The 18,272-nt window shown below is 40.3% G+C and overlaps 2 protein-coding genes across 4 annotated transcripts in view; one reads left to right on the top strand and one right to left on the bottom strand.

Moving 5' to 3' along the window:
* Positions 1-215: 215 nt before the first annotated feature.
* LOC125901928 (protein crumbs homolog 1-like) overlaps positions 216-18,272 on the bottom strand; it is a 25,892-nt gene continuing 7,835 nt past the window's right edge. For 2 of the 3 annotated variants that reach the window (XM_049597950.1, XM_049597951.1), the window contains exons 2-9: positions 14,108-14,275; positions 13,304-14,017; positions 7,712-8,262; positions 7,393-7,558; positions 2,917-3,835; positions 2,766-2,807; positions 2,520-2,642; positions 216-1,257 (exon numbers count right to left, since the gene is read on the bottom strand). In XM_049597950.1, coding sequence (XP_049453907.1) covers positions 1,005-1,257; positions 2,520-2,642; positions 2,766-2,807; positions 2,917-3,835; positions 7,393-7,558; positions 7,712-8,262; positions 13,304-13,967 — 2,718 coding nt within the window. In that variant the 5' untranslated portion in view covers positions 13,968-14,017; positions 14,108-14,275 and the 3' untranslated portion in view covers positions 216-1,004. Of the gene's footprint in view, positions 1,258-2,519; positions 2,643-2,765; positions 2,808-2,916; positions 3,836-7,392; positions 7,559-7,711; positions 8,263-13,303; positions 14,018-14,098; positions 14,276-18,272 lie in introns of those variants that run through there. The other variant, XM_049597952.1, reaches the window with a different exon arrangement.
* zbtb41 (zinc finger and BTB domain containing 41) overlaps positions 17,475-18,272 on the top strand; it is a 14,141-nt gene continuing 13,343 nt past the window's right edge. The window contains exon 1 of the mRNA XM_049597948.1: positions 17,475-17,830. The gene's annotated coding sequence lies outside the window, so the exon portion shown is untranslated. The remainder of the gene's footprint in view (positions 17,831-18,272) is intronic.

Below are 18,272 nucleotides of genomic sequence, written 5' to 3'. Positions count from 1 at the left end.
GACTTTTCTGTGATAGATAGATTTTTCTTTTTGGATGACTTTCAATGAAATGTGTAACTGACTTTTTATGTCATGCTATAATCTACAGTTCTAATAGAAACATGTCTTCTAAGTTTCAAATAAAATCAGATGATTTTCAAACATTTTACAAAGTTTATTTTAGTTTTTCATCGTACAGATCAGGTACTGTATGCACTGCATGCAGAATAGCCTTCATCACTTCATTCTAGGATACATACACAACTTCTTAACTATAGACAGGTATTTTATTGATATCCAATAAATTATAACTGCATGTAAGTAGTGTCCCTGAACAGTTATAAAATATACACTGATTAGCAATCAGTGCTCCAGAGAAAAAGTGGAGATTTAAGGCACGAGACAAACTCTAATGTGTGGTTTTCAGTATGAGAACCAGATCAAACGTACATATATACTGTAACAAATACGGAGCAATATGTAATATTTATTACCAAATAAATCTGTTCACAACAGACACATTTCTATTACTGACCTTGTCAGTACACTAGATATAATTGAATATAGTGTCACACATATTGTATAGTTAGTGCAAGTGCAATTTTTTCCTGTCTCTTCTTGTGAACTCCTTTATAGAGGAGAGATCACAAAAACAGTCATGGGGTTTCACCAAAAAATCAAAATTCATCCAAATAAATACATGAATAAATAAAATGGTCACAACAATCTCACTCATTTTAAAAGGATAGTTTGAATCTTTTGAAGTTGGGCTGTATGAGGTACTTATCAATAGTCAGTGTATTACCTACAGTAGCTGGCAGTCTCTCCCTTTAAGATGAGTCAGCAGAGAAAGCTGAATTCTCCTTCTTCAATATAAAGCATCACAGACCAGCTGATTTGCTGTGTGCATGTTCTTGAAAACACATTACATGATTTTTGGGTACTACATTAAAAAAATGTTCTCCAGTGTGACCTCTTCTGCGAGCAAGTATAGTCCAGTTTGATCATAACCAACAATTAGGGGCCTAATCGTTGATGTGGAATCCCCACTCAATCTCCGGCTCATCGTCGAGGCGTATCACAAGGTAGGACACCAGCTGGAAGAGGTTCTGCCACAGGCCCAAGAAGAGGTACAGGTAGAAGTCACTGACATCCATTTGGCAGTGTACTCCCGAGTGATTCATATCACACACGCACTCAAAACTGTTCACGTAGTTGACACAGAAGCCTCCATTCATACACGGGTCCGAGGCACATTCATCCACATCTTTCTCACACCTGAAAGGAAACGTAAGGACAGAGGGATTAGAGAACAAAAACAAGAGAGGCACCATGTAAAACATAATTCTAGTAAGTTATATTTTGTCCCCAGTAAACTGATGTTCAGAGCACAGAACTTTTATCTTTCCCCTAAGTGGCCACTGTGGTGGGACATTACAATAGTTGTGAAGGAAATCTTAAATCAGAGGTGTTCTAAGTTTTGATGCCTGAGTGCCTTTTTAGGGAGCCAGCTTAAAATTGACCACTGTGCAGAAACAGTACACACACTACGACTTTTGAAAGACTTTTTGTATGACATATTATACTAAGACTTTTTAATAGCTTTTTAAATGACATCATATAGTCCTACTATGACTTTTTTTTTGATAAACCATACTGACTTTTTTGACAGACTATACTATGACTTTTTGATATACTATACTATGACTTTTTTCATATACAGTACTATGACGTTTTTACATACTATACTATGACCTTTTTATGACATACTATATACGACTTTTTTCATATACAGTACTATGACTTTTTTTTGCATACTATACTATGACATTTTTTGCATCCTGTACTATGACTTTTTTATGACATGCTATATACTGCGACTTTTTCCATATGCTATGACGTTTTTTCTTACACTATAATATCACTTTTTTTCATATACTATGACTTTTATGACATATTATACTATGACTTTTTGATATACTACACTATGACTTTTTCATGACATACTGTACATACAATGACTTTTGATATACCATACTAAAACTTTTTTATGACAGACTATACCCTGACTTTCTTGATATACCATACTATGACTTTTTTTTTAATGACATACTATACTATGACTTTTTCACAACACTCTTAATTACTTTTTTCATGATATGCTAAACTATGACTATTTTTACTTTTATAATTATTTGTTACATTGTTATTATCAAAATTGTGCTAGCAGCTTTAAGATGGGCTCAGTTAGGTTTTGTAACTTTTCCTGGGTGATCACCCTGATTTTAGGTCCCAGGATTCTCATGTGTAGAGGCATTTAAAATGAATTTCATGGAAATTCTGCAATGTTAAAAATCTAACAAATTATTAATTAAATTAACTTAATTTAAAAAATGTATCAAGGACATATCAAACATCAAATCTGAGTGGCCCTGTCTGGATATCTAGTGACCCCATGTGGAGCCAAGAGGTGCTGATCCCCAGGGTTGAGAAACCGTGAGGTCAGCAAAGAGGATTAAATATCATTATGCATGTCCTACCACTGTCCTGTGAAACCAGGCAAGCAGTAACAGGTGTTGTCTGCTTCAGAGCAGTTCCCTCCGTTAAAGCAGCTGTAGTTCCATCTTGTACCAGTGCAGGAGGATACAGGCAACTGAGGAAGTCTGAAGAAATAAGAGAACATGTCAATGTCTTCTAGTTTGGCACTGGTGGATTTAATATTTTCATACTTCAGGGAAACAATGGAAATGTGTTTATTTTGGTGTTTTATGTCAAAAAGCACTTACGGATTTGTCTCAATGTACCATGGGATTTCAGGAATTTTGTCCCTGTAAGAGACCAGTTTGTACATCAGTACAGCTCAGAGCTCATTAACCTGTTACATGTGTGCTACTGTAAGTTTGGTGTCACAGAGATATTAACTGTCGATGCACTCACTCGCAGTACTGGCCCGTCAGATTCTGAGGGCAGAGGCACGAATAGCTCTGGAGACCTTTGAGGCATGTGGCACCGTCACTGCAATTGCTGTTTTCACACATATCTACCTCCAGCTCACACTGTTTACCGCTGTACCCTGGCTCACACACACATTCAAATCCCCCATGTAGGTCGATGCAGTTGCCGTAGATGCAGGGGCTGGAGATGCAGGTGTCTGTTGGGTCTTGACACAGTGGCCCTGTCCACTCAGAGGGACACGTGCAGTCGTGCAGGTCAAACAGGTCCTCACACACACCCTCGTTCTTGCAGGGGTTAGGCGCACACACACTGGCTCCCCAGCAGCCGTATTGTGGGGTAGCATCGCTGTTTATCCTCATAAACTGCTCCTCCTGAGGTCTGGGCAGGTTCAACTCTGTGTCCAGGTGGAAAGGAAGAGGAAGGCCTCCAATCTCCACTGGGCCCAGACAACCAGACAGGTTCACTCCAACGTCCAGGCTCAGTCCCCCCAGGAAGATGTCTGCTCCCTCCCTGAGAAAATCCAGGTCCTCTGCAGCTGTTTTGGACATGCTTGGCTCCCTCACACCTCCGTCCACAGCCATGATCCACTTGGAGGTCGGGAGCGTCTGGTTCTCTATGCTGAGCTCCACAGTGTGCCACTCTCCATCACTGACTGGACCCTGGCTTTGAACTGTCACCCTGCGGGGATCCTCGTCAGCCCCAGACTGGAGCTCCATGACCACATGAGAGTCCAGGAGGGAGATGGTGAGGTAGTCTGAGTCCTTCTGTGCATGTAGTAAGGTGGCAGTGGACTGTCTTGTGCGGAAGCTGAGGGTGACAGTGCCGAGGCTGCGCCTAATCTTCCCGTTGCTCCGACAGTGCAAAATGCTGCTGTCAGCCCGAAATGTCACATTAGACAAACCTGAAGGAGAGAAATGGAGGAAGTTCATGAATTGAAATTGAATTTTACTATTCATTTAAATCATTTCAGTGTCAAGACGTAGTTCCAGTTCTTAACATAATTATCCCTGTTGGACATTAAAGCCTCTGAAAACCTGAAAAAAGTCACTTAACACCACTCTGTAATGCAGATACTGCCCTCTCTGGTTAAACATTTCATGTCTGCTGCATTTCTAACCATGCCCAACGGTGATGTCATGGTGTCTTAAAGTACACCTGGGGTGCGTTCAGCCCTGATAAAATATAACAAAATGTTTATCTAAATGGAAATGGCGGTGCGTTGAACACCCTTTTGTGTTATGCCAGCACACTGCCTTTTAATATGGCGCCATTTATTCACTTCAATTCAAAAGGGCTTTATCAGTGTGGGAAACAGGTTTACACTGCCAAAGCAAGTGTGAAATAAAAATAAAAAATGTACATAAAAAAAGATCTACCACATAATTATTTTTATTTGTCTCAGTGCTCACTGAGTAACACCTCTGACACCCACCAAACAAGAAAAAGCTTATCTTTTTATAGAGGCATGCCCTATACAAGCCAAAAGATGTACAGCATTAACATGGAAAACTGGAATACTACAGTTCAAACAGAGGCCAGACTATCACAGGGCTGACACATAGAGACAGACAACCATTCACGCTCACATTCACACCTACGGACAATTTAGAGTCACCAATTAACCTGCATGTCTTTGGACTGTGGGAGGAAGCTGGAGTACCTGGAGAAAACCCACACTGACACAGGCAGAACTGGCAAACTCCACAAAGAGGGGCTCCCCCACCCTGAATCAGAACCAGGAACTCTCTTGCTGTGAGGCAACAATACTAACCACTGGACCACCGTACCACTTCAAACCGCTGAGACAAACATGGACCAAAACATAAATACAGAGATGTGTAATTACCAAAACTGTTCCAGCTATGGCAAAACGCTGTGTGTTCATGTAGGTACCCAGCAGTCACAGTATGAAGCTAATTAAAAAATAAGTTTTCATGGTCTTTAAACTTTTTAATCATGACATTTTAAAACATTACTGTCTGTTAAAGTGCAAAACAGACAAAACAAACTGTAATTAAACTGCACAGTGTCACTGGTGTCAATATAACATCCAGGAATCCACAAAAAAACTGACAAAAAGGCCTCTAACGTGTTGGTAATAATACAAAGAGAAAAAGAGGAGAGGAGAAATGGGGCCTTTGAATGCATAGAAGTGAGGTAAGTTAATATGCTACATGTGTGTAAAAATACAGCCACTCAATGTCATGAAAAACGCACACACAAAAAGACTTTGGCAGCTACTCTGGCTCATCGGCTTCCCTCCTCTTCCCTGTGTGAACATGTGACATCTCCAGGAGGACTTGTCATCATAAACTTCCACAGGCATGTAGACTTAATCTGAGCAGGGATTAGCACGTCTTAGAGGAATCCTGTGCAGGATCCCTGCCTCAACTCTGTTCCCTTCTGTAATCAGCCACGTTGTAATTAATCAGCGCTGCACCGGTGAGACCGCACAGAGTCCCTGCAGTGGATACAAACCGAGATCAGAAATGGGCTAATGTAATGAAAGGCTCACACGTTTACTATATATCCTTTTCTAGGCAATGTTTTTACATGAAAGTGGCTGCTCACATTAAACTATTAAACTAAATATAGCAGAAATCCTATTTTTGGTCATTCTTCGAGAGTCTCTGTGTGTTTAAAGAAGAAATAGACAAGTTTTTTTATTTAACTTATCATTATGAAGTAAATATTGATTGCACATTGTAATGACTACAGTATAATGACACCATCTGTGTCTAGACTGATCCCTATGAGGCTCACTTTCACTATGCAGTTCTATTTGTTGCCAGCTACAATCTACCGAGAAAATGTAGGCTTGACTTACAGCACAGAAGAAGTGCATCAACTGGGGCTGCTTGATTATGGCAAAAATCATCATAGGACTTTAGGGGCTCCATAAACTTCAAATATAACTCAACTGAAAAACATAGAGACCCTGTGCTGTTGGCAGAGGAGCTGTAGACTGTGATCACTCTGAGCAGCATAAATGGGAATAAATCACAATATAAATATGTTGAAATATATATCTCACTTTTTTTCTGATGGTCTTAATAAGGTCGCTAAATTTGTTGCTCGTCGCGATTAGTGATAAAGTCACTAAGAGGGTCTGAAAAGTCACTAAATCCCGCAAGAATGACACCAAACTGGCAACACCGAGCACACCGCTGTGAAGGTAGTGGGTACGCTGGATTTATAACACGAGACGAAACAAGAGCATTGCGAAATGGAAATCTAACAGTCGTTTTATTTTGATTATCTTGTTCTGAGAATTGTTGGAAGCCAAAGTCACAATTGAAAATAAAATCTGATTAACTGCTCAGCCCTGGCATCAACCACTGCACAACCAAAACAGGAAGAGATAGCTATCGGTAGCTAGCTTGTTCTTTGCAGTTACAATTCCCAGTAGCAGAAATGACATGAGGTGGATAAACTAATGTAACTGTGGAAACTATGGTAGTTGCTGAGCTCAGAAGAAAACAGAAAGGGATCCAGTTGTCTTTGTGACAGTGGCGCCAACAATCATACCACTTGGAAATGCTGGGGGGCACACCAAGTCCACCACGTTCAATGTTGGGTTGTCAATAAGTGTCTATCGTCCTATTTTTTGTGGTGTGTCCCGCACCGTTGGCACTACTCGGCTTTTGTCAGCTGATTCATTGTGTCGAGTCAGCATTGAACCTAGCAGAGCCTGTCAGTGAGAGAAATCACTCTGATTGGCGGTTCAGCTCAACGCGTGAAAAGAGAAACTGAAGTGAGGAAAGTAAACAAACAGCATAAGAGCAATGATTCACAACTGATTCCCCATTGTCACTCACAAACGTGTCAAGATTGTCAAAAATACACTTGTTTATTGAGGTACACTGAATTTCTCACACAGAGATTTTATTTTGAAGTGCTATCTCCTGCTGTAGAGTGAGTGACTAACGGACAGCTACTTGACAGAGACAGCAAACTAGCCCGACGACATGGCCAAACGTAAACATGATGCTGAAAATATTAAACTGTGTGGACCTTGACCTGATGACCATGGAGAAATTAGGACCCTCTGGCTGGACCAGTTGGGAACCACTGACTCAAGAGGGTGTGACATCAAGATTAACTTGTTATATTAAGGTTGTTTTTTAGCCATTGAGCCCTTTAGCAGAAATGTCTTGTAAATTTTTGTGTATTGCTGACTGCTTAACCATCGTTTTGAAACCGCCCTGTGGGTCTTCCAATTTCCCTTTTTGATTGCAGACCACCGTCGCCTGATGGTGTGGAGTTATTTCTTCTCTTGCAAATGCAGAGCATATGTGCTAGTTGGCCATCGGCTGGAGTCTTTTTCCAAGACGGAGGTCACGTGAGGCAATACAACAGTCTGCCCGCGTCACCACTAGTTCTTAGATGTCGCTTTGGTGTGTCTGGATCTTAGGACAGGAATAGTACAACAACAGATCATCATGTCAGGACACTTACACTCAAAGCCCTGAGAGCGGGGTTGACAAACAGCAGTGGCGGGACAGGGAGACAGCTCACACCATTTCACCTCCTCACAGCGCTGCCCTGCGGTGTTGGGGGGGCAGTTACAGATGAAATCGTCCCACATGGAGTAACACACTCCCCCGTTGAGACAGGGTTTGACCTGGTGAGGAGAAAACAACCCAAATAAATCATGTCTATCCTCCTCTAAGTTCAACAGTGTCCTCACTTGTTATGGGTGCAGATAAGCAGTAAAAATGTGTCACTAGCTCATTAAGGACGATGTGCTGAACATGATAGCACTGATATAACTCACAGCACAGGCATTGTCACTGCTGCATCCTTGTGCGACGTTGACGAGTTGCTTCAGGCTGTAAGATTCCACAGGACTTGCAATGGGATAAAGCTGCAGCCGTTTGCTGTTAATCCTCAGATCCTGAACACATCCCTTAAAGTAGCCGCCGAACGAAGCAGAGGCCCTTGAGTCTGGAAGCCCCCCAACGAAAACCAGATCCCCAGGATGTACCTGGGTGTACCTGATGGGCATGGATCCCTGGCTCTGGGCTGACTGGAACAACGCGGCTGCCATTCCTTCCAACTTCACGGTCACCAAATGGAAATGTCCGTCACTGACCGCACCCCGACCAACGAGGGTCTCAAAGTTGTTGACCTGAACTGTGACCCTGCCCTCTTCCAGCCACAAACGGAGGTACTGGCTGGTGCTGTTGGCCAGGATGAGGAGCAGGCCATTGGACTGTCTGGTGCGAATGAACATGGATATAGTCACAGCGTCTCCTGGGTCATCGTCCAGTGAGAAGGAAGCATAACTCTCCATGTCTTTGCTTCCAAACCTTGCTGTGATATACTCTGCACGGGTACAGGGAAGAGACAGAAAAGCAATAAAAGTCAAACAAAACCTGATGAAAATTACATCGTAAAGGAACAGTATGACATTTTGGAAAATATGCTAGAGCAGTGGTTCCCAAGTAGTCCAGCCACAGGGTCCAGATTTCTCCTCAGTCATTAGCTCGAGGTCCCACAGTTCAATATTTTCAGCATCATACTTGTGTTTGGCCATGATGTTTGCTGTCTCTGTCAAGTAGCCATTGGAAAGTCACTCAATCTACAGCAGAAAATGGCACTTCAAATTAAAATCTCTGTGCTAGAAATTTACTGTACTTAAAAATAAAGTGGTTTTTTTGGGTTTTTTTTACACATTTTTACATTTAGAATAGACTCGTGACCTGCTTTTGGACCTCGACCCACCAGTTGGGAACCACCACCCACAGGTACAGTAAGTAGCACGCCTTGGCAACTTGGGATACAAGAGCTGAGTTTAAGCACACATGCTTACCCAGGCACCAAGGCCAAGTGTTTTAAATAGTAAGGTTTTAGTGGAAAATGCAGGTGTCTGGGAGGTGCTGAGCATGTGACGGGATAAATGAGACTTGGATTATACTGCACGAGTTGTGTGAGAGTTTGTAAACGGATGTTTTGATATAGTTTTGATGTTGTTGAACATGAAACTCTATGACTTAAATTCATCAAGAATTTTCTCTGTTATTAGATTCTCCGTTTACCATGGAGGCATGCAAGAAAAACAACGTTTTCTTCCCGAACTGAAGATAACACATGGTGAGTAACTGATGAACACATGGGTGAAGTATTGCTTTAAAAGAAAGGCTGAATGGAGGTGCTGCTTGGGATTCTGAAAGGATTATAGGTGACAAGAAATCTATGACAATTAGTGGCTCTTACCCTGCATTCTTTGTTTTACTCCCCCAATGATCAATCATCAAACTCCTTCCCCTTTAGTTAGTTAATCATTGAAAAGCTGACAAATGGAGTAAGAAATGGTTACAGGATCCACACCTAGTGAAACTGGCAGAGGTGGGGAAAGAGAAGACATTTAAGTTAGACTTCAATTTGATTGTTCTGTTTTCCTGTTGTTAAACACGGTCCCCATTGACCTTCATGAATTCAGTATAACACAGGGTGAGTAGTTAAACTACACACTGTGATTTTGTGGATGAAATATTCCTTTAAGCGAATAAAACTCAATTTTGTATCAGTGTAATTTAATAAAAGCTTGTTTTGATAGACAGGTGAGGTGATGCACTATTCCCAGCATTGTTTCGATGATGAAGAGTGCTCTCTGTTCATTGAAAAGAAGAAGCTGCTGAGGAAACCAGCTGACGAAAATTGCTCTGCATGGCGTGAGTGAAGGTGAAGTTGTGCCAGGTGAACTGCTGAAACCCACGTTTTTTTAATCCTCAGCCCAGGTGTTGCTGCATGCCTCCTGATTGCATGACCGCGTGGCTGAACATGGTGCTATTTGTGCTGGCTCTGTAAGCTCCTTTAAAGTCTGCTGGCTAATTTTATCATCCTGCTGGGTGGCTGGCTGACTTTGAGCAAATCATTGAGACTTCTGCACTGAGGAGACTAAAGTTGAACTTGACTTAACCTTTACCTGTTGTTACAGCATTTCTCCTTGTAATTCTGTCTGAAGACGTGCCATTTAAGTGCAGGTGATGTAGAAATACTCCACATGCAGAGCATTTCAAAGTCAGCCAAAACATTTCTAGATATATCTGTTCACATATCTGCTCACACAGTTAAGCATTTTGTTGAATGCAAATCTAATCCTCATTTAAAACATATAACGCCTTCAGCAATGGGAAGTTAAAGGAAAAACAGCTTGGTATGTTTCGAAAAAGAATGGGTGGCTGGAGAGTTTTGAAAATCTGAGAGGAAAATACAAATTTGGAACGCATGAATTTTATATATACCTGCAATAAAGGGAATATTAAAAAAGGGAAATCAAATCAGATTCTTCTAAGGAGGTGTATGGTGTTATCTGAATCCTAATTAAAGCACATCAGGAAAGTAACATAATAATTATTTCAGCATTATATTGTTGAAGAAACGACTTGAATGACTCGAGGTCAGTCTGACAGCCTTAGCAGGTTTATTAAAGACACAACTTACAACTTCACACCGCAACAATGAGATGGCCGCGCAGAACAGTACACCAAACATTGATATACTCCTCCTTAGATAGACACCATGCCTAACCTTCCGTGTGTGTGTGTGTGTGTGTGTGTGTGTGTGATTTCCATTCAGGGTTGTTCAATCTAAGTAAACTTGTTTTGCTGACGTTAACCGTCAGACATTTCTGGACCTTATTGCCACCACAATATCAAGGGCTGAACACAAATGACAAACATTTAACTTAGGGCGCATTCACACTAGGATAGTCCGGGGGACTCGGTTCGATTGGGAGGGGAATGCTGAAAAATTTCACACCTTCATTTGGTTCAGTTCACTTTCACACTGGACTTTTTAAACTGCCTGGACAACATCACGCAGTTACAACAGCAGGTCGTTTGGGGGCGGCATTACCCCGAAACGACCACTGACCAGAAAGGAAAAAAGCATGAGGAAGAACAAAACCCGGCTCACTGATTGGCCAGGACTGAAAACAGAAATCCATTGTGGGTAGCAACAAGCAACTGCGATATATAGTCCTCTGACCATATATCAATAAGCGCCTGCACCTCCTCACTACTCCATGTCTGCCCACAAGAAATTTTCCAACTTTTTCTTTTTTTACCTCTGTTTTTCTTCATTTTTTTACTACCCAAAATGCGCTGCGCTCTACATCACTTCCTCTCTTTAGTTTGCTGGATAGTCCGTTTGCATTTCCTACTGTAAGTGAACCGCACCAGGGTTCACTTGCAAGTGAACTGAGACCCCCAGTTTTCAAGCGGACCAGGGTTCACTCGTTTGGTCCACACCAGAGTTCGAATGAGCGTTCACACCACTCCAAATGAACCGAACTATCCGTGGAAGCGGACCAGGGTTCGTTTAAAGCGGACCAAATTAAGCCAGCGTGAATGCGTCCTTAATATTTCAAGGTGAAATAGGAGAAAAAAAAGGTGGATTTCACATTATTGATGTCTATTTGATGGTATAAGTATTTATTAATTTAGTGTTGGAACGACCTCCTCGCAAACACTGATTCGTTTTACCTGCCTTACTGTTGTATGTTTGGTGAGATGACAATTAAAGCCTGATTTGATTTGATTTGAAGACTGGCATAACGTGGAAGATACACCACTCAACCACTTTTTCGCAAATTCTCATGCAAGAATCTGATTGGTTCCTTTGTTACACCGGCATCGAAAAGTTAGCATCTCCATAGTTGCCAGAAATGTTTCCAATTTGATGTTTTTTGGAAATCTGAGAAAATAACTGTGTTTTGGGAAACAGTATGTAAAGAGCTTAAGCACATACTAGGATATGTATGTGCTTAAACAGTTGTTTGGTGCTTTATCTCTGAAGAAAATGTTACTGCTAGTGATAGATATTTGATCAAAATATTGCTAGTAACAAGCTAGAAAGCTATGACTAGGAACTGGGGTAAAGACACACCACCAATGAAGGACCAATGGCTAACAACTGTGGAAGAAATTTTTTTAGTGGAGAAACTGACACACATACTGAGACAACAAGAAGCATAACTAGAAAGAAAACAGGGAAAATGGATTCTATACAAGACTCTAAAAGACAACACTGGACTGGAATAATAAATAATAGATGCACTAATCTGTAAGGCTGTAAAAAATGTGTATTTACCCAAGCAGTTTTTGTTTATTTTTCCAACTATTTTCTTAAACTGTTGTAACTGTTGTAACTGACATGTCAATGTCAAAAATTGTATTATAAGTGATAATAAGTGAAAAAAAAACATATAACGCCAATGAGACCAACACTCTCAAAGCAATATGCACATAAGCAAACACATCATAAATCCAATTCATCATCCTTGTTTGTCATAGCCCTGCTATTTGCTAATGCAATTAAAAGTTAAGCTCTTATTTTGAATAGTAACTTAAAGGAATACTTCACCCTCCAAATGACCATTTGTATTGATTAATTAATATTAATTACTCACCCCATGTTATGTGGAATTCGTCAAGAAAAAATTCTAGTTATTCATGAACTAAAGTAAACTATATCAAAACATCTATTTACAAACTCTCACACAACTCATTCAGTATAATCCAAGTCTCGTTTATCCAGTCATATGCTCACTACTTCCCAAACAAACAGTGCTATCTGACAGGGAACTGAACGGAAGGTGAAACTTATCAATGCTCTCTTCAAAGCCAGATTCCATTGATAAAAACAGTAATTTAACCTTGCTGAACATGAGAGCTGTTCGTCTACAGCTGCCTTAATCTGTCAGTCAGTTTGTGTTATTGTGTGACTTTGGTGTTTTAAAGAGTTAGTTTGGATTCACCAAAGTCATGACAAGTAACACAAAAAACACAAACAAACTTCAGATCAGGGCAGCAGCTCCTGGGTTCACAGCAAAGTAAAATTACTGTTTTTGTCAGTGGAGTCTGGCATGGAAGAGAACATAGATGAGTTTTACTCTCTATTCAGTTCGCCATCAGAAACAGCTGTCTGTTTGGGAAGTACTGAGCATTTGACTGGATAAATGAGACTTGATTTACACTGCACAAGTTGTGTGAGAGTTTGAAAACAGTTGTTTTGATATAGTTTTGCTGTTGTTAAATGTGGACCCCTATGACTTCAATTCATTTTCTCAGTTTTTGGATTTTTTGTTCACCATGGAGGCATGCAAGAAACATTTTTCTTCACAAACTCAGGGTCACATGAGGCAAGTAACTGATATACAGATGGTCATTTGGGGGGAAGAAGTATTCCTTTAAGTTTGCTCAGGTTTTCTTAGAGGATAGAGGCAAAAAGGAAAAGAAGATTTGGGGAACTGAACCACAGCATTGGTTGCATTTATAATAAATATTTTTGTAATAATAATAATGATAATAATAAATTAGAAAATAGTATGCAGTGGTGCTAGTGTGTGTTTATGTCTTACCCTCTGCACAGTTGTTCCCTTCATAAGGCCTGTGGCACTCACACATGTAGCTCCTCCAGCCCTGGCTCACACAGCGCCCTCGGTTCTGACACGGGCTGTCGTCGCACTTGTCTTTGTCGCTGCATCCCACAGTGATGTTTTCCTGGACGTCTGAATCTTCTGACACAGTAGCAGGCAGCACCAAGTGTGAGTCCACAAACACATCTCTGAAGCAGCCCAGAAAAGCAGGCGGGTAGTCTGCTTCATCTGCTGCTCTGCCCAAACCCCAGCTCCCCCTGACTGCCCCTATGAAGAGGCTCTGACGAACTGTTCCTGGGTCTAGGAGAGCAGAAGCATTCTCAAGCAGCTGGACTTCAGCGCTGGAGTCTTTGGTGCAGCTTCCTTCAGTGCAGAGCAGCCTGATGAGGCTGACCACACCGCCCAGTGATGCTTCCACCATGTGCCACATGTTGTTGGACAGGTACTCCGGCAGCTCCTGAACCAGTGTGCTGGAGCCTTGACCTCTCAGGCTGCGGAGGCAGAGATGCCCATCCATCAGTTCGATGCTGAGGAGCAGGTCGTCCACTCTGCGCTGCAGAAGAGTGCCGACCGGTCTCGTTGTCCTGAAACTGAATGTCACATTAAGAGGAGCCTCTGGGTCTAGAAGCTTGGTCTCTATGTACATGTAGCCTCTGGACTCAAATGAGAAGACTGTGGGGGTCTGGCATTTAGGGCCTGTGAAGCCAGCAAGGCAGATGCATGTAAAAGTGTGCTGATCATTGATAAGTAAGGGAGAGCATATTCCTCCATTCTCACATTGGTTACCATCACAGCCTAAAAGTGCAGTTGTGCAGTTCTCGCCCCCAAACAGGCGTCCGTTTAGGCTTTGTTGGGAGCAAAGGCATCTGAAACCTCCATTGTGGCTCTCACATAGACCACCATTTTGGCATGGCTGCTGTTCACATCCGCCGATGTCCTCTTCGGAGAATGCGCCTGGAGAGACAAATACAATCCAATATTACTTCTTAAAAACAATCAGAAATGAAGCTGATGCAAATTAAACATATGTCAGTAAGATGCAGCACACACAGTTACAAATATGTGTGTAGAAGCAATTAAATACTCAGAATGAAGATAAGAAACCAAAAAAAATCCAACAAAAAATAAAATTCTAAAATCCTAATAACAGTAGCTGAATTTAAATTTTGGATAAATCCTGAATGTAAATTAAAAAGCATGTTGTACATAACACTTGCTGGACACCTCAGTAAAACATTTGCACACAATCATATCATCTCTGATTACAACATAAATACTGTATCCAAACTTTACCTGCATAAAGCAACCATAACATCCACACATGCACGCTGAATTTCAACATTGTCCTCAACAAGTCCTCCAAATGACTAGATATTTGTCAATATCTTCATTTCAGGTCAAAGACAGGTGGGGAACACTTGTGTGTGCAGCTCCATCCTCAGCTCTGCTCCTCCGTGAATGTATGTGTTCACTAAAATGCTCGGAGCAGCGCAGGCCAGATAGGAGGGATTAGGCTAATGCACTTACAATGTCTTACACATTAAATGTGTTAGTGAAGGGAGGGGCTCATCCAGGAGGCTAATTTGAGCAACTCCAAAAATCCTCCCTAGAAAGAAGTCTGATGTACACTTATATAAGTGACAGTGAGGAACATCTGATGAAAACAATGAGACGTGAGGGTTTGGAGCAGATGGTGAGCAGAGGCACACACTGGCATTAAATGGCTCTTTATCATAACTTCCTTCTTCGGTTGAAGGAAATATTCCCACAGTTCAACTGTAAATATGCACCCCAAAACATGGTCACAAACATAAAATACACGTGTGCACATGCACGTACACGTGTACTACACAGCGTGTCTACAGTTGAGTACTATTTGGCTGCGGCAGTCGGCTGGACCGAGGCCCAGTCTGTGAAAGAAGTGAACTGGTATTTCTAATCTAGGAAGTATCTCTGTCCTTAAAACGTCCCTGACGTCATCACGATTAATTTCTCTGAGGAGCCTTAAGAGCATTCAATCAGCTCATTAGTGAAACTTAATGTGCTTTTAACTGTTAATTGTTTTGCAGTTGCTCTGGCTCAGGTTTCACAGTGGCCATCACAGTATGTTACAGTCCAGGATTTAAGTCCATGATCTAATGTGTGAAATAGAGACAGAACAACTAAATAAAGTGTAAGTTTATCATATGTTTTTTTTTTTTTTTTTGTAAATATGTCTAAGTATGCAAATAAAGCCATATTTAAATCAACAGATAGACTCACTTAATTAACCTCAGTTTAATAAAAGACCAGCTGTGGAGTACATTATTAAATATTTTACTTAAGTTAAAGTAGTGACACCACAATTTAAAAATAATGTTACAAGCATAGACTGTATAAAATAAGTTACAAGTCAAAAAAAAAAAAGTCCTGCGTTCAGCATTTTAAGTAAAATTCTGTAAGTACTTTCAACAAAATGCACTTAAAGTTTAAAAGTAAAAGAAGTCAGCCTCAGTCAGTGTTACATTGTTACAGAAATGAAAGAGGCACATCCACTTGGGAAAAAATCTGCTATTTTTTTCCTGAATTAAAGACATTATGATCTCAGAATCTGAAAGAAAAAAATTTGGGGAAAAAATATTTGAGGGAAAAAAATTATACGTACAACATGCAGGTTCAAGGCTGTCCAAAAAACAAACAAAAAAACAAAAACAGGAAAACAAAACAAAACAAATCAGTGTAAATGGGGAAAAAAGTAACGCCTGTACACTACTCCATGCCACGCAAATTCAATAAAGACAGTGTTTTGGTCCTAGGTAGGACTGAAACGTTTTGTCCGAAACGTAGGATCAAAACAATTTCATTGAAATATTGTCTTTATTAAACTTGTGTGGCATGGAGTACAGGCGTTACTTTTTTCCTCAAAAAAATAAATAAATAAAATAAAACAAAAAATTGCCCAGTCTTTCTGGAAAACATAGAAAAACTGCTCTTTCATCATGGGAAAAAAATCAGCTTTTTTAAATTAACAAGATAATTATCTTGGTATTTATGAGATTATTTTGGATGAATGACTTTATTTTGAACCAAATATATATATAAAAAAAAAACATAAAAAAAGGACAAAGACAACAGTGTCCGAAAAGAAGGTAGACATAAAGCGTATATGTACTTACTCCTTTCCTACATGTCTTCTTTTAACTCATATATTTATTTTAACAAATTCCCAAATTTATTTACAACTAATATATAACTATCCCCAGTCCATTTACCACCCAATTAGTAAAAGATTTTTTTAAACTATTACATAAATAGGTAGTAAACCCAGTTTGTTTACAGTCCAAGTACCACCCAGTGTTATATAATATAAATAGATATTCACTCCCCTAACACAACCTTTCCTTATCTATATATCTGCCAAGAATATCTTTTTTATATAGTTTTTTAAATTGATTTATATTTGTGTTTTGTTTCAGCTCATCATAGAGCCCATTCAACAAGTCCACTCCACACTTTTTAAATTAAATTCTCCTCTTATATTATAACCACCCCTCCCTGTCACAAAACATTTTTTGAATGTTGCCCGAAAGTGAATTATTTCTCGCTTTAAACATGATTATTGCAGTTTTAACCAAATCCAAAAATGTCTAAAAATGCAAGTGACTTGCAGTAATTACGCAGTAATTGAAAAAAAAATGCATGAAAACATTTCTCGTAATTATAGGATAATAATCTTGTTAATTCAGAAAAACAGGGCAAATATTTTTTCTCAAGTGACTGTGTATCGCTTCCGTACATTACTATATATACTATATTGTCATTAGTGATGCATTGATATGTAAAGCAGCATATTAATTTCGTGACTGGCTGGGGTAGAGGTAATTATTATACTCATTGTAATCAGCAGTGCGGTTTCATTTATGGTATGATCACATAATTGGGGTTAAAACGTTCTGCTGCAATATAACTTTAGCTGTCAGATAAATATTGTGGAATAAAACGTATATTTTCCTTTGTGGAGTAAAAATATAAAGTCACAAAACTTTAAAATACTCTCTTGAGTAGATGTATTTAGTTGCTCTCCGCCACTGTAAAAGATTTAGATAAACTGGTTGGTATGAGCAAATGGAAGAGCGCTGTTAGCCTCCAGACTACATTACCCATGATACCCTCGTGTCATGAACCCTCTCGTGAACCTGAAGATGCTGCTCGACAACACGTCCTCCTCGTTAAATCGCGTTAGACTTTTCATGCGTTACATCGTATATTAATAAATGCATCAAAGCCTGTTCTTCCGTCGTCGTTTATTTAATTTTGACTTCTGTTTACGGCTTTAAAAGGGAGCTTTAAAGGACAAAAGCCGAAACAGCCAATGAGCGAGCGGTTTGTTACGGTGTCAGATATTTATGGAGGCCGGGGAGGGTGGGGCGTTACAGATATTCAGGAAATTATTATTCCTCCGTTTATTTTTTCACATTACGTGTGTCCGCTGAAGTGTACCGGGCTTTAAACGCGTCTCGTGTCTCTAAGGTAAGATTTTGTTTTAATTAAAGGTCCCGATATACACGTCGATTTCCGGGGTAGCAGTGAGGGTCGTTTGTCAACACTCTCCTCGGAGGGGGGGCCCGACCGTCAGGCTGATCACATAACGTTAGGGGTCCTTGAGGTGGAGAGCCAATTTATAAATGCGACCGTGTTGACCGTTGTAAATGCAGGGTGTCAGTGCGGTTACTAGCTTATTATTACATCTCCGTGAGGCCTGTAGTGTCTGTCGAGTCCAGTGTTGATAACAGTTAGCTACTGTTTGTGCTTTGTTTTAATTAAAGGGAGAAATATACCTTAAACGTTCTCCATAAGTCGTTGTTGTGCGTCTTTTAATGCATCATGTTCATATCAGCTTCAGTGCTAGTTGTGTTATTAAAGGGTAACTTAGGTATTTTCAACCTGGAGCATATTTTCCAATGTTGTGTCT

Source organism: Epinephelus fuscoguttatus, linkage group LG15 (genome assembly GCF_011397635.1).
Source record: "Epinephelus fuscoguttatus linkage group LG15, E.fuscoguttatus.final_Chr_v1".
Taxonomy (NCBI): Eukaryota; Metazoa; Chordata; class Actinopteri; order Perciformes; family Serranidae; genus Epinephelus; species Epinephelus fuscoguttatus.
Note: the sequence above shows the minus strand (reverse complement) of the source record. Positions and strands in the feature narration are given on the sequence as shown.